Below are 14458 nucleotides of genomic sequence, written 5' to 3'. Positions count from 1 at the left end.
GTACTCTAATAAAGACCTGACTTATGCTGAATAGAAACATTGGGTTAGTCACAAATGTAGTATGGCCAGCCCTCCATTGGTGCTCAGTGAACCCCTCATCCAGTTTGACTCCCCGTGTTTTCTTCTACTTGTAAACTTGTCTCTGTGATCTCTGTTTTCTCCTGTTATACTTGCTGAGATTTTTTTTTTTTTATTTTGAATTATACCCTGATTTTGTTTAACTGAGGTATCCAGAGATTCTTGAGACGGCTCAGAGTTGAATCCATGAAATGAGACAAGAACTAACAATAGCACTAGAAAATGCTTTGCTAGGAAAAAAGAAAATCCCGTTGGGAACAACAAACAAACAAATAAACCAGTGTCTCTCCTTAATGTACTATTTGTGTGCTTGTGGGTTTTCAGAAGCTATACGTGACTTTTTTTTCTCTATCCTGCAAGTTAACTTGTTGTGACATATGATATCTTAAGAACAAGTGAGACGGCACAGTGATGAGTTTCATGGATATAAGCTTTTTTGAGGATAATTTCAGCCACTTACACTGCTGTTTCAGGACATAGGGGGGTGAGAGTTTCAAATTTCTCACACCTCTTTCTATGAAAGAATTTCTGATGAAAAAGGACGTAGACTTTGGAACCAAGAAGACTCTGCAGCTCGCTTGCCTGGGTAACCTTGGAAAGATACTTAGACCCTAAGACCCTTGGTTTCCCCTTCTGTAAATTGGACTCATTAGGTCCACTTGGCCGGGCTGTTATGAGGTTTAGAGATAGTGAAGTGCCTGGTAGGGTGCCTGGCAAAAGTGGATACTCAATAAATACCAGTGACTTCTGTTTTGCTGTAATGGCCCTCCTGGCGGGCCACCAGGAAACATACTCTGGCATTATAGAGTGCTCCAGATTCTTGAGGTTCCCTGGCATCTCTCTACCGTGAAGGGAATTAGCAGTGGTGCCCTAATCACATCTCCAGAATGGGAAACTAAAGTCCTTAAACACAGTTAGGCATACAGTTAGTGTTTGTTGAATTGAATTGAAGGCTCACCTTTCCTTAGGATGTCTCTTAGCCTTGGGGCTTAGTGGCAACTTGTGTCCGTCTGACATCCTGGAAGTTCCCCGTGTCAGTGCTTGACCCTCCAACACTCCCCAGAATCATATTGTGGAGGAGGCAATGTCCTCTCCCTCGGAATCCCATCCAAAGGCAAAAGCTGGATGATAACGCTGAGCCAAGTGTCTCTGAAGGGCCTTGACATAACCCTTGACCACAGCATGCTCCAAGAGGAGGCGGTTTAGAATGAAGTCTCTCTTGGAGTGCTTGGTGCTATTTTAATTATTAACGTGATTGTGATTGTTATTTCTCCCTTGAGAGAGATGGGTCTTTTTGAGAGGAGTGTTACCCCACTGCACTGATGGGAGCATTGAATAGAACCAAGCAGAACAAACTTGGCAGAAGCAAGAATTATAATTGAAAACCACTGGCCCTTCTTGCTTTCTCCAGTGCCAAGTCATGTTTTGCTCGGGCTAGTAAGGTAAAACCCCACTTGGAGAGGAAGAGTTACTGTTCCATAATGGGTTAAAATCAAACCCCATTGTCCCAAGTCAGGCCTTCAGACAGGCTGACTCCCTGCATTTTTCCATGTCAAAATGCTCAAAAGTATTTCCTTTGTGTTGTTGCACTGTAGCCAAGTCAAGTCTTCAGTATTAGAAGTGCTCTGAGTATTTGCAGACAGAGCCAGGTTCACAAAGGGCTCTCTTGGCTGTATTTGCATGGAAAACCATTGTATCAATACATTTAACACAGACAGTTCTTGTATTTGACTTTTACATCCAGTGAGACGGACCTGGAAATGCTTTTCTGGCTACCTTTTGGTCTATTCAGCTCCATTGTTGGACAGATTTCTCAGACTCTGGTCTTGTCCTTCTAATTTGTATCCACAGATTCAGTTTCAGTTCTAAGAATTATCAGCTAATTTCATGGCGCATTTCAGTCAATAAAGAGATAGATGGTATTTTCTCATCAGAACAGCCCCTTCACCCCTTTCTCCTCCTAATTTCAACCTGAGATGCCCCCCCCCCAGTAGTTGATTTTCCGTCACTTTGTACCCCGCTTCCTCACCTCACCGGTCTGAAGATCAGAAGAATCAACAGCAGTGGTCCCCTCCACCCCCTTCTCACCCTGTCCTCAGCCCCTTCCCGCCACTAAGCCAACCGGTCCAGCCCTGCCTTCTCCAGCCAGCCCTGCATTCCTGGGAAGAGCTCCGTGAGCCCTGGAATCTGCACAGGCTGAGCCTTCTGTTGTACGTGCTCAACCCAGTAGTTTTTGATTCGTGAATATTAAATAATTAGAGATCACAAGGCCTTACCTCCATCTTGCACCTTTTAAAAACATAATAGCTTTTTTATTTCATGGCACTTGACTTTGTTTATTGAGCATGATCAGGGCAGCATTCAGGCTATAGCAAACCTGTTAAATATTTACCCATGAGGCGGATATTTATACATGAATCAGCAGCACTTATCAGTGTGTGATGCTGGAAGTCAGGTTTAGTACCCTCCCAAGCTGAGGAACTCCTGAGTTAAAGAAAGGCTGCAGTAAGTGCCATTTTAAAAATAAACTCTCACTTAAAGCAATCCTTCATAGTATCGGAAGCACTTCACTCACTGAGGCTCACCCTGTGCAGCCAACTCGGTCACCCACAGTGAGACATGGCAGAGAGGGTGGCTCCTCGCATCTGAGATCCAGTGAATCTGGTCGTTTGGTGGTTGGGGTGGGAGAGACTGAAGTACGAACAAAATCGACAGGAATGCTTGCTCGGCTGCGGTGTGGAGGAATGTCAGGAGAGATGGTGGGCTGTACAACACAGTGCCTGCTTCAGGGGTAGTCGGAGTGCTTCTGGAAGCCCTACAGCATCCCTGGAATCCTGGTCCCACTCACTGGTAGCCAGACCCACTGTTTCTTCCCGTCCCTGCAGCCCTTTCAAGAGTAAAAGCCCCCTGCTCTCAGGGAGGCACGGAATTCAGCAGTAACAGCCTGGACTCTGGCAGTAGGCAGGTCTGAGCTCAGATCTTGACTTTATCATTTTCTGGTTGTGTGAATGAACCCAAGGAAATTTCTTCTGCTCTCTGAGCCTCAGTTTCTTCACCTGTAAAATTACACTGATAATTGTCACCTCATTGAATTGTGGGGAGGATTAAGTTCGATCATGAGAAAGCACCTAGCAACAAGTGTTAGATCCCGATGAACACAGAAGCAGAGTGGAGAGAGACGGGCCTGGTGGCCAAGCAGACGGTCTTTGGATTTCTCCACATCTCTGCTTCTTTCCATCATTACAGGTAATTTTGGTTTAATGGCTGTATTTCAGAAGCAGAGAGAGTCTCAAGTTTAGAGGATTACCCACAGACTATTTTCATTTTTTGTATTCAATTTAATGAATGATTAAGAACTTATCCTGTAATATTTTATACAGGTCAAAGCCCATTATAATCAATTCCAGGAAACTGTTCAAATTATTTTTTGGAATTTTATCATGCCAAAGATTGTTCCTCTAAGCAATGAGAAGCTGGATCTTGGTATTTTCTGTGTCACACAGATATTTCTCCCAGTAACTACAGGATATAAATATTGGATTTGTTACTCTTGTGCTACAGAATTTTCTTCTGGATCAGTTTCCATCCTAATGGAACCAGTAGAACCTTCCGGTTTGAAGTGTGCCCTCTGTGTACATTTGCATACAAAAGAGGGGACAAAAAGCCTTCTTCCAGTTCACAAGAAGTCATAGGAATTTTCCTAGCCTTCTTCAGAGTTTAGAGTAAATCTAAGCCAGTGTCTGCTCTGAGAGTAGCAAACGGAAATGATGTTCTTGCTGATTCTGTGCAGTTGCAGGCTGTAGATGATTCATTAATGTCATACTTAGTCAAATGCTGTCTCATAATTTTCTCAGTTGTCAGAGTTGTTGTGCTTTTTAGGTATCATCTGAATAGAAAAAAGTCAACAGCAAATATTTCCACCCGATGTTGACTTCCTCATATCACCTGGGGTTTTATTTGTGTGTTGGGACATTTTCATTCCATAAATAAATAAACAAAATATTCATTCCTACCAGAAAAATTAATTTCAGAAATCTGTAGTCAATAGGGAGACAGGCTGGGTCTGGAACCCTTTCAGTAGTTCTGTGTATTGTTCTCTGTATCGCAAACCCTCGGCTAAGTCTTTCTGCTCTAAACTATTTAGGAATGATTTTCTAGACTGTTATTGTGAAGCACTTTGCTTCCGTTTACTGCCTTGTAACTGTGGGGACTTGGTTAACCAATTATCACAGCATTAACAGATCTTAGGGGTCTTTTTACACCCCATCATATTACAGAGATGGTTCAAGGGGCTTACAGCAGAAGACCTACACATTAAGCTAAAATTCAAATAAGAAAAACAAATTAGGACCAAAGGAAACTGAGAGAGAAAAGAAGATAAAATCAAGATTGGATGATTACGAGAGGCGCCTGCTTGGGTGGCTCAGTCGGTTAAGTGTCCAGTTTCGGCTCAGGTCATGATCTCAGTTCGTGAGTTCGATCCCCGCATCGGGCTCTGCACTTACAGCTCAGAACCTGGAGCCTGCCTTGGATTCTGTGTGTATCTCTCTCTGTCTGCCCCTGCCCCACTCGCACTCTGTTTCTCTCTCTCTCTCAAAAATAAATAAACATTAAAAAAAAATAAGAACAGTTTAAAAGAATGAGATACGAACTGTATACTGCTCAGGACCTGGAAACTATTTCTGGATCCGTGTTGTGTCGTAGTGCTTGGTTTGGTGATTTTTGACTGTACCTTCTTGTTTAGATGGATTGGATGTCAGTGTTGACTTGGACTAGTTACAGACTTCCCACCCATATTGGTCCAGAGACACAGGACCAGGTGGCATGGTGTTCCAGAAGGTGTTTAATTAGTTGCCACCGTTTAAAACTTGAGACGTTAAATATTCTGGATTTCTGGATTTCTGGCTTCACATGAAAAATTGAGCTCCTATAAGACCGGGCCTGTGTTCCCACGTGGCAGAGATCAGCTGAAGAGAAGAGGTGGAGGGCCCTTTCCACTGGGCAGAAACTCCAGTTCTCTGTGCTCGTTTCCATCACCTACCTGGGCCGGGTAGACCCTGGAGTCTGCAGCCCCTGTCCTAGGCCACCTGCCTCACACTAAACATGAGGGCGCTAAAGCCCAAGGAGGCTTCCCAGGGCCCCCAAGCTGGTGAGGGCAGAACTGGTCCCTCTGGTGCACTGTTGGGAGCGCTGCAGCAACTCAGTTCAGTTCAATTCAGGGGTTTAACGAATGACTTCTGACTTCTCTTTGCCTGGCACGTAACGAAGGGGATGAAAAAAATGTGTTTCCATACTAGGTCCAATCCATTACTATTGGTAAGACATTTACCCATGCCAATCAGAATGTGCTAATTTGTACTCTTGTGTGACAGAATCATTCGTTGTTATTCATCGGTAACACGAACACGCTGAATTAACAAAGTGGGTTAAAATAAATCTAATCATAAAGCGAAGCCCATATTCCCGTTGTCATCATTCCAAGCGGTTCGTGGGCAGACCTTGGTAAGAGAAGCCAAGTCTGTGAGGGTACCACTTCTACCTTGTCGGAGCCCTAAGACAAGTGTCCCTTGTCCTCTTGTCCTTTCAGTGCGCTTGGAGGCTCCTCAGCTCTTCATATCCCAGCTTTCCCAGGAGGAGGATGTCTCATTGATTATGTGCCTCAAGTATGCCACCTGCTCACCAACAAGGTAAAAGCAAGTCTCCTGACCCTCCCCTCGCCCCTTGTAAGGCTCCTCTCTCCAGCGTGGCACCTACACGGCCTTGTGTGCAGGCGCCAGCTTCTTCACCCCATCTTAGAGTCAGTCTCCACCTGACGTCGGCCTTTCTTACTGTGAATTACAGCTCATCCGTTTCTCTCCCTAGTTCTTCACCCTCCTTCCTTTTCTAAGGATTCTGACCTCCTGCTCCAGCCTTATCTTCATCTTTTAAACTTCTGTCTCCTTCTTCTGAAATTTCCTTTGTGTCCTGAGTTTTTGCTAGATCGTTCACCTTTGAACTCCTCCATTTCCCAGTTATCTGATGCATGCATGCATGGCTTTGGGGGGGGCGGGTTGCCACTGGCTAGCATCAAGGTAATTCACTAGAGCTGCCTTCAGCTCTTTCTGTTTTTCTGTACCTCACTTTTTAGTAGTGAGTTCCTGATTGTCCGTGTCCTGTCCAGGAGCAGTTTGCCAGAGCCCCGCTCCTCAGGGCGAGATCTCCAGGTCAGCCGGTCCAATAACCCAGCACATCAGATTATCGAAAGCTTTCCCTGAGCTGCATTTATGAGCCATTACACTGCCAAGTAGCTGAGTTTACGTTAATGGCTATTGTTAGATACTTTTAAAAAAACATAAGAATATGCTCGTTCATGTCCAGCCAGTGTATTTAGCTAAATACTGGACGTGTTAATCCACAAGCAATACTGATTTACTCTCTTCTTCTACATGGACTGACTCAGTTCACTTAAGTTCCAAAGTACTGTTTTCTATGCCCCTATTGACTTGTTCACATTGGCCTGGAAAATAAATCTTTTGTTTGTCTCTTTCTTTCAAAAGATGGCTCATCTCTATATAGGAAATATTTTAAAAGTACAATAATATTTCAGAGTCTTCAGTATTAGTTTTTAAATGTCAGAGAACCTAAAATCTGGCAACTCTGCAGTCTGTGGGCTTGGCACAGATTCCGGGGCATCTAACTCTCGTGAAGTGGACGCTTCTCATTGGACCAAATTCCCCCAGCCACTGCCCTCCTTGAGGACTGATCGGAGGATAGAATTCTTATTTACATTGTGGGACTTTACACTGCCTTCAAATCTGTGTCCCAGTATTTTAGAGAAACATGCAAATTTGGTCTTCCAGAATTGAGAAGAAAAGCCTTTTTTTAAAGCTCTCCAATTGAGATTAATTTCTAGTCACACATTTTTCTCCAAAAAATTGTATTACCATTTTCCCAGAAATATAAGAATCGGTTTGTTTTTCTTATCTGGTTCCCTTTCATTAATTTTACTTGTCTTTTAAAATTGATGTTCTTATGCTTGCTACAAACGAGGACAGTATGGGCTGCTTTTAGAAACAATCTCTTCAAATGAATTTCCATAATTACATGGGAATCTATCTTTATAGCCAGTTTTGTTGTGGGTTTCTGTTAAAATGGTTTTCTGTTTTTAAAATCAAGTACACAGAACTGTTTTCATCCCCTTTTTAAACAAAGCCACTTAAGCAAACTTATCATCTGTTTTTCTTTTCCCAAAATAACATTTCTGATCCTGCATTAAGCCTGCAAAGTAAGCACTGTTTTTATAAATTGACATAAACCCCTATTATATAAATAGAATTGTTTTACTTTTAAAGGGTACAAAATGGCTATCACTACCAATTGTGTCAAGGTTATTTCAAGCACTTTATCTCAAGCTTTTGTTAGCCATGGAAACTCATTGTGGCTATAGCCAATAAAAACAATTTGGGGGGCCGCTTCCCCCCGCCCCGCGCCGTTTCTTTGAGCCACTGTGAGGACATTATAAGGAATGAATTTTTGTGTTAGTAGCTGATGGGTAAATGACTAACTTTCAGATGCCCAGCTTAATAAGTTCACAATTTTTTTTAAAAATAAAAACGGTCATTTGGTGATAACAAGGAAATCTGAAAAGGCAAAATAAAATCTATTGTAACACTCCTTCTTCTGAATACTAGGAATTTGAAAAGAAAGAATTAAGCATTATCCTGCCTTTTCAATAGGAGTCCTAATTCAGGATAAAATAGCCCCCATTAGATGTGAGGAAACTCTTTACAGAGAATTCCAGATGGTAAGTACACAAGGAGGGTTAGAATTTTTAAAAATCACCACTTTTTGGCTCCTAATGAAAAATCTGATTCAGACAAGGATCTCCAACAGGTATCGAAACCGTGAGGTAAAAGGTCGAGAGGGGACTAGGTCTTCTCATGCCTCGAGAAGCATACCCAGGGGTCACTGCTGGCGGCAGCAAAGGGGAAACCTCCCTTTACGATGGATTAGTCCTGCTGTCGTCCTGCTGTCGTCACCTAAATCAGTGATCAAGCCCACCATCACTTATGAAGCTGTTTTGCCAAAAATATTTAACCTGAATCTAGTCTAGTCTAGACACATTATTTTTTAAGTTTATTTATTTTGAGAGAGAGAGAGGGAGGGAGGGAGAGAGAGAATGCACAGGCACATGTGATTAGGGAAGGGGCAGAGAGAGAGGGAGCAAGTGAATCCCAAGCAGACCTCGTGCTGTCAGTGCAGAGCCCTACACGGGGCTCAATCCCATGACCCTGAGATCATGACCTGAGCCAAAATCAAGAGTTGGACGCTTAGCCAACTGAGCCACCCAGACACCCCCAATCTAGTCACACCTTTAGTCTAACTTCCAATTAATAGGAAATACAGGGAGTAGAGGACAAATACAGGGAGTAAGGAAACAATCAGAGAGTCTAGAATGCAGAACATTCTACAAGACAACTAGCCCAATCTCTTTGAAAAGTCAGAATCATATATGTGCATGCAGGCATGGACACATGCACACACGGTCGTATTAATCTACATTAATAGACTTTCTAGATTAAATGCCTGACCCTTGAGTATGCCCTGTCTTTTAAAAGAACATTTTGGGGACAATTGGGATATTTTGAAAACACCCAGGGCCCTAGATGAAGTCAGAAAATGGCTGATAATTTCTTGGGTACGATCATAACATTGTGGCTATGTAGGAAAATATCTTATTTTTTGGAGGTACATGCCCAAGTATCTAGGGAGAAACTTCCATGGTGTCTCTAAGTTCCTTTGAAATGTTTCAGCAAGATTGACTGATAGCTTGTTAGGGAGGTAGATGGCTGGATGAAGCAACCAGACAAAATACTCATAGTTGTTGAATACAGGTGGCAGGAATATGGGTATTCATTTAACCATTCTTTCTACTCCCTGAATCTTCGAAATGCTTTGTAAAATAGCATTTGAATACTCCCTGTTCCTCAGCTTTGGGTTCCTGTTCCAGGTGCAGTATGTGATTCAAGGATACCACAAAAGAAGGGAGTATATTGCTGCTTTCCTCAGTCACTTCGGCACGTAAGTTCCTCTGTGCTTAAACCATGTACCAACAATGTCCTCCCATCCTGATGGCCCTAACGCGAGAGCTTGATTGAGAAAATAGCAGCTTGCTCTTGTACGGAATAGCTTTTCAGTGCCACTTTGATTCTTTTTGGTATGTTGCTTAAGCTAAAGCTCCCAGGAAGACATTTTTTAGGATTTTGCTGCATATCAGAATCGCGTTATTGATTGTGGAGCAGAATTTGGAGCAGCCTCACGACTAACCCCAAGCCCAGCAGTAACGAGGGCAGCGAGGCCTGCTTGTTCTTGAGCTCTCTGCAGTGTGCACAGCGCACACCTCCAGCTGCTCCCCGGAGTCGTGAGGGAGGGAGCCACGTGGGCATTATTGGCACGTTTGACTGAAGAAAGCCCTGGACCTTTGAGAAGTCTTGTGACCTGCCCGGAAGAGACAGGGCCAGGGCGGGAACCCTGGTTCTCGAGACTCAGGCAGGCTTTTCTCAGGGAGGAAAGCCGGCGTTAGACGCAAAAGCAGCGACTCACACTCGGGATTAGGAGTTGGAAGAAGGCACAGAGAGGGGAAAGCAGGCGTGGGGCTGGGGAGTGCATCTCCTCCTGCTGCCGCCCCCCTGGCTGGCCCCCTCCTTCAGGTTGCCGGTGGCCTGCTGTTCTGCAGGTCTGTTTTCCTAAATGGCGTCTGAGGCCTGGTTGAGCTTCTGCCCAGGGCTTAGCTCAAGGGCAGAGGGACCGTGTTTTCTCCACAGTCTTCTTCAAAAGATGGAGCGCTGTACCCATTCAGGGGGGCTGAGCACTAAGGGTGTTAGCGATCTGCTTATAGCCCACCTTGTTCCAGAGAAGGTTTATAAAGATAGAAAGATATATATAGTCACACAAAGTTAAGATTTTAAACAAGGAGATGAAGAAATTGGGACCAAAAAAATTGGGACTAGGCAGGAGCGGGCAAAACAAAGAATAAGGTTGGCCATTCCCAGGGATATAATTTTATAAACTGTAGCATAATTATGGGCAAAATTTCTGACTCCTCAAAACAATTTTAAGAAATTTTCTCATTATATATAGTGGAACTTTTTATGCCTCCAAAATAGAACTGTCAATATCTAAACAGTGTGACTGTCTCTCACATAAGCCTTTAATACTCAACGATTTTTTTTCAGCTTTACTTATGAACATTTTGAAAAAGTTCTTATGATACAAACAGTGGTTAGTAAATGGCACCATTGGACTTCTAATTTTTGAGGAAATTATCTTAAGAATATACAATGAAAAATGAAGGAGCTAACACAGTAACCTCCCAAGTAGGGGGCACACACCCCACCTCACTCCATTCGCACCCAAGAAAAATAGGAAAACTCACATTTACATCTTTTTGGAAAAGTCTCACTCTTTTTTAATATACATTTTGTGTATGTTTTATTATGCATATAACACAGTAATATAGTAGTACTTGTATACAACTACTAAATCCTGTGCAAATACTATTCTATTACTGTACTGTATGCATAATGGAAAGGATTCTGTGCTTGTTTTTACGTACAGCATGCAGGATCTAAAAAGCTTAGATAGCAGTGTTTAACATGTTGAGTTGATTATAAATTCACGAAAAGAAATATAAACCGGTGACTAAACTTATTGACCTAAGTCATCTGAATGATGTGCCAACAGTCTTTGAGCAAATCACTCAGTCTTTAGTGTCCTAATTCCCTTTGCCCTTATGATGAGTTCACCCTTCCTACTGAAACTGGCAGGCCATTGGTATCGACAGTCTGATTGGCCTGACTCAGCCAGGGAGATAGCACACGCCACTGGTGGACGACAGAGAAGATTATGCCTGTCCTCAGTGTGTGGTTAGTATTGTCACCTTATGGTCACGTCTCCCAAGCACTCAGCTCTTGAGGGGAGCGGGGGAGGCTAGCCTATCAGGATTCTGGCCAGGCCCTTAGCGGTCGGGGGCTGTTCTCCTTGACACCCGTCCTGTGCATCTCCCACCTGAACCAGTGTCCACCCAGCTAACGTGGCTACTTTGTCTTGAGCCTGGTGGGGAGGACAGGGGACACAAGTGAAAGGATTCCAAGTACTTTGGAAGAAACTAACATAGACTTCCAGACTTAGTAACGTTGTCACTGCTCATTGCTTTTTAGTGCCCGAGTGAAAGTGGGTCTTAATCACCATCCAGACAGCAGTGTCCCTGTTGACCTGATTGCTTAATTTGTCCTTTTACTCATAACCAGCATTTGCATAGCATTGTATGGTCTATCTTACTTGTTTTTCACGACCCTGTAATGAAGCTCGAAAATATTGTTCTATTTGTCTTACAGATGAGGAAATTGAGGCTCCAAAGGTTAAGTGATTTGCCCGGAATCGTGATAGGTAGTAAATGGCAAAGCTGTAACACAAATGTAGATGCTGCCATTCCAAATCCCATGTCCTTCCTATGGTAACACTCACCTTAAATGCCTCTTGGATTCAGTCACCGTGACTCTAGGAATCTATTCTTTACATGGTTTCATCTCTTTTCTGCCTTGTTTTTATGAGGGTTTCTTCTTTGTGTGTGTGTTCTTATCACCCAGAGGTGTCGTGGAATATGATGCAGAAGGCTTTACAAAACTCACTCTGCTGCTGATGTGGAAAGATTTCTGTTTTCTTGTACACAGTGAGTATACTTTTGCTATGAGCACGTCAGCCTACATTCATTTGCATGTACGTCCATGTACTGACTTCATTCAGTGGATAAAATTATGTAATAATGGCTGTGAAAACCTTTAGTGCCCTGCTGTGATTCCTTTTACTTTAGTATATTTACCACGTGGTCTTAAAGAGAAAATATCTCTAGACCAGTGGTTCTCAACCACGTATAATTTGCCCCTCGGCAGATGTTTGGCGGTGTCCGTAGACATTTTTGATTGTCACGATTGAGCAGGAGGGGAGTGGGGATGGTGGTTGTTGCTACTGGCATTTCGTGGGTAGAGAGCTGGGAGGTTGCCTAAACATCCTACAATGCACAGAACAGCACTCCAACAGCAACAAAATCATTTGGGTATAAACTGTCAATAGTGCTGAGTTTGAGAAACCTGGAGTTTAAGAACTCAGGGTTCCAGATTCCTATTTCAAAGCATCTTTCCAGCATGAGGTTCCAAAACTTTCAGGATTATTCAAAACATACTTGTTTTGGTCATGTGGTTATCATCCTTATTAAGGGAAAAGACTACATCTTTGATAACACATAATAGATATGTAAAAGGTGAGACAAGTTGGAATGTATCCCCGGTGTCACTTTTCATTTTTATTCCACAGATAGGCATATTTAAATGCTTATTGTGTTACATTAATCAGCGAGTCAGTAAACTTTGGTCCACCTTTCTCCTGATGGATAATTTGAAGTCTCTCTCATTTATTTTTGGTTATATAAAACTTATTAACCCATGGTGCCAGGTTTGCTCTGCAAAATGCCCAGTCTTTAAGCCGAAGACACGTAATTCCAGCTCTCACAAATCAAATTACAGAAAAGCAGCGGGCTTGGCTTGACTTCATTCAGTGGATAAAACTACCCTAGACCTTAATAAACTATTCCAGGAAGAGGAGCCTTGGCCCTATTTAACCAGGCCCTCAGACAGTATAAAGCCATTGACTTGGGGATTTTTGTTTCCCCAGCAGACGGACATTTTTGGTTGCGATTTGCTTAGACTAAAAAATAGTTTTTAAATTCCTTTGTCTTACCCCATTTCACACCAACAGACAGTAAGAGACAGAGACAGAAAGCCTCGAATACCATGGTATAATCTGCACAGAGATAACTGAGCCTTGGCTCTGATTTTGAGGTGTTTCCCAATGATAAACACCTCTTCATGAAGTGCTTCACATTGGGCTTCTACTCTATAGCTAGTCCTGCATTGGGATCATCTCTTTACATGCACCTGAGGAATGCAAGCATATCGCAGTGTATTCATTCTATGCACAGATAAAAAGAGATTTTAATCTTGGGTGTTCCTCCAACTAGTTACATGATGTTCAGATCACTGGGACGAGCCTCCCTCTGCTTTCATTTCCTCATATGTACCCTGGGGATCTGGTTGTTAAGTCCTGTGGAGACATTCGCATATGGAGCTTAACCCGTAATACAGGGCCAGGTGGAAGAGGAAGCCTCACAGTCAAGGCCTCCTGGCAACCTCCTCTCTGCTGGTCATCTCACGTGGCCCTACTGGTTCTTCCAGCCACCACTTTTGATTCTCATCTTATGTGTTGCTGTTTTGTTTTTTTCATTCTGAGTCCTAATTCCCTTGTGAGATCCCATTTCCTATTTGCCACATTCACTTTACACACCATCTTGATCCCAGCGAGTCTGCTTCTAGCCTGGTAACCCGACCCCAGATCCTGATTACATTCTTGGTTCGTCTCTCATGACCCTGGACAGGTGCCTGGGTGATTTGGTTGGCGCAGTTCCCCTAGCCCAGCCCAGCAAGAGGGGGCCTGTACCCTGCCTCGAATGGTGGTGGTGACAGTCAGAAAGCCACCCAGAGTGGCTGTGAGAAAAGGACACAGAAGGAGGGACGCACAGAAGGATAATTGCAAACGTGAAATTAGAGGAATGCTCAACCGCAGTGGCATGAAATCTCAGCTCTTTAAATGAAACTTATTTCGGTTTTCCAGCCATGATTCTACTTCCCAAAATCTTGATGTCAGATCCTATCAGATATGAAGGTACAAAAGATACTCTTGCCATTGTTCATTCTCACCTGTGTCTTCCGCATGCGACTCAACAATGACTCTTCTGGTGGCAGCGAGCAGGAGGGCTGCACGGGGCTGAGGGAGAACTCACCTGCCAGCTCCTGCCCTCCCTCATCGGTACACGTGGTGTTAGAGCGGTTCCTGTTCCTTTGGAAGGTCTGTCCCCCAAAGAATATTTCCCCTGGTACCACGGGTCCGGTGTTTCTTACAGCTCCTTCTCCACCTTCCTGTCTTCGCTTTTCCAAGTCAGATGTGCAACATGAAGTCCCAGAGTCACGTTTCCACTTAGTTGTGGTTCTCTTCTTCAGAAATGTAGAACCCACAGTCACTCTTTACAACAGCTACTAGGGCTTTGGGATTCGTTTAATTTACTTTTTCCGGAGTGTTTTCCTCAGGCCGTTACTCTCTTCCTCCCCAGGCTGCTTGCCCCTTGTCTCTTAGCATTACTGCCTGCACTCGTGGCTCCTTGGTGGATATGACCTCGTCTGTGAATTATGGGGCTAGATGCTATTTCCTGCTCCATCATCAACACGCAGCCTGCCTTTACATATATTATTCTCACCCTTCTGCTGCTTTCTTGTGTCCCAGGCCTGGGAAG

At 43.6% G+C, this 14458-nt stretch overlaps 1 protein-coding gene across 4 annotated transcripts in view; it reads left to right on the top strand.

Moving 5' to 3' along the window:
* BABAM2 (BRISC and BRCA1 A complex member 2) overlaps positions 1-14458 on the top strand; it is a 397579-nt gene that overhangs the window by 306820 nt on the left and 76301 nt on the right. For all 4 annotated transcript variants that reach the window (XM_019448772.2, XM_019448794.2, XM_019448765.2 and 1 more), the window contains exons 8-10: positions 5666-5765; positions 9068-9138; positions 11706-11788. In XM_019448772.2, the coding sequence (XP_019304317.2) occupies positions 5666-5765; positions 9068-9138; positions 11706-11788 (254 nt within the window). The remainder of the gene's footprint in view (positions 1-5665; positions 5766-9067; positions 9139-11705; positions 11789-14458) is intronic.

This window comes from Panthera pardus, unplaced genomic scaffold, assembly GCF_024362965.1.
Source record: "Panthera pardus isolate Hobbes unplaced genomic scaffold, ASM2436296v1 HiC_scaffold_26, whole genome shotgun sequence".
Taxonomy (NCBI): domain Eukaryota; kingdom Metazoa; phylum Chordata; class Mammalia; order Carnivora; family Felidae; genus Panthera; species Panthera pardus.
This window is presented reverse-complemented; position numbering and strand designations above follow the sequence as displayed.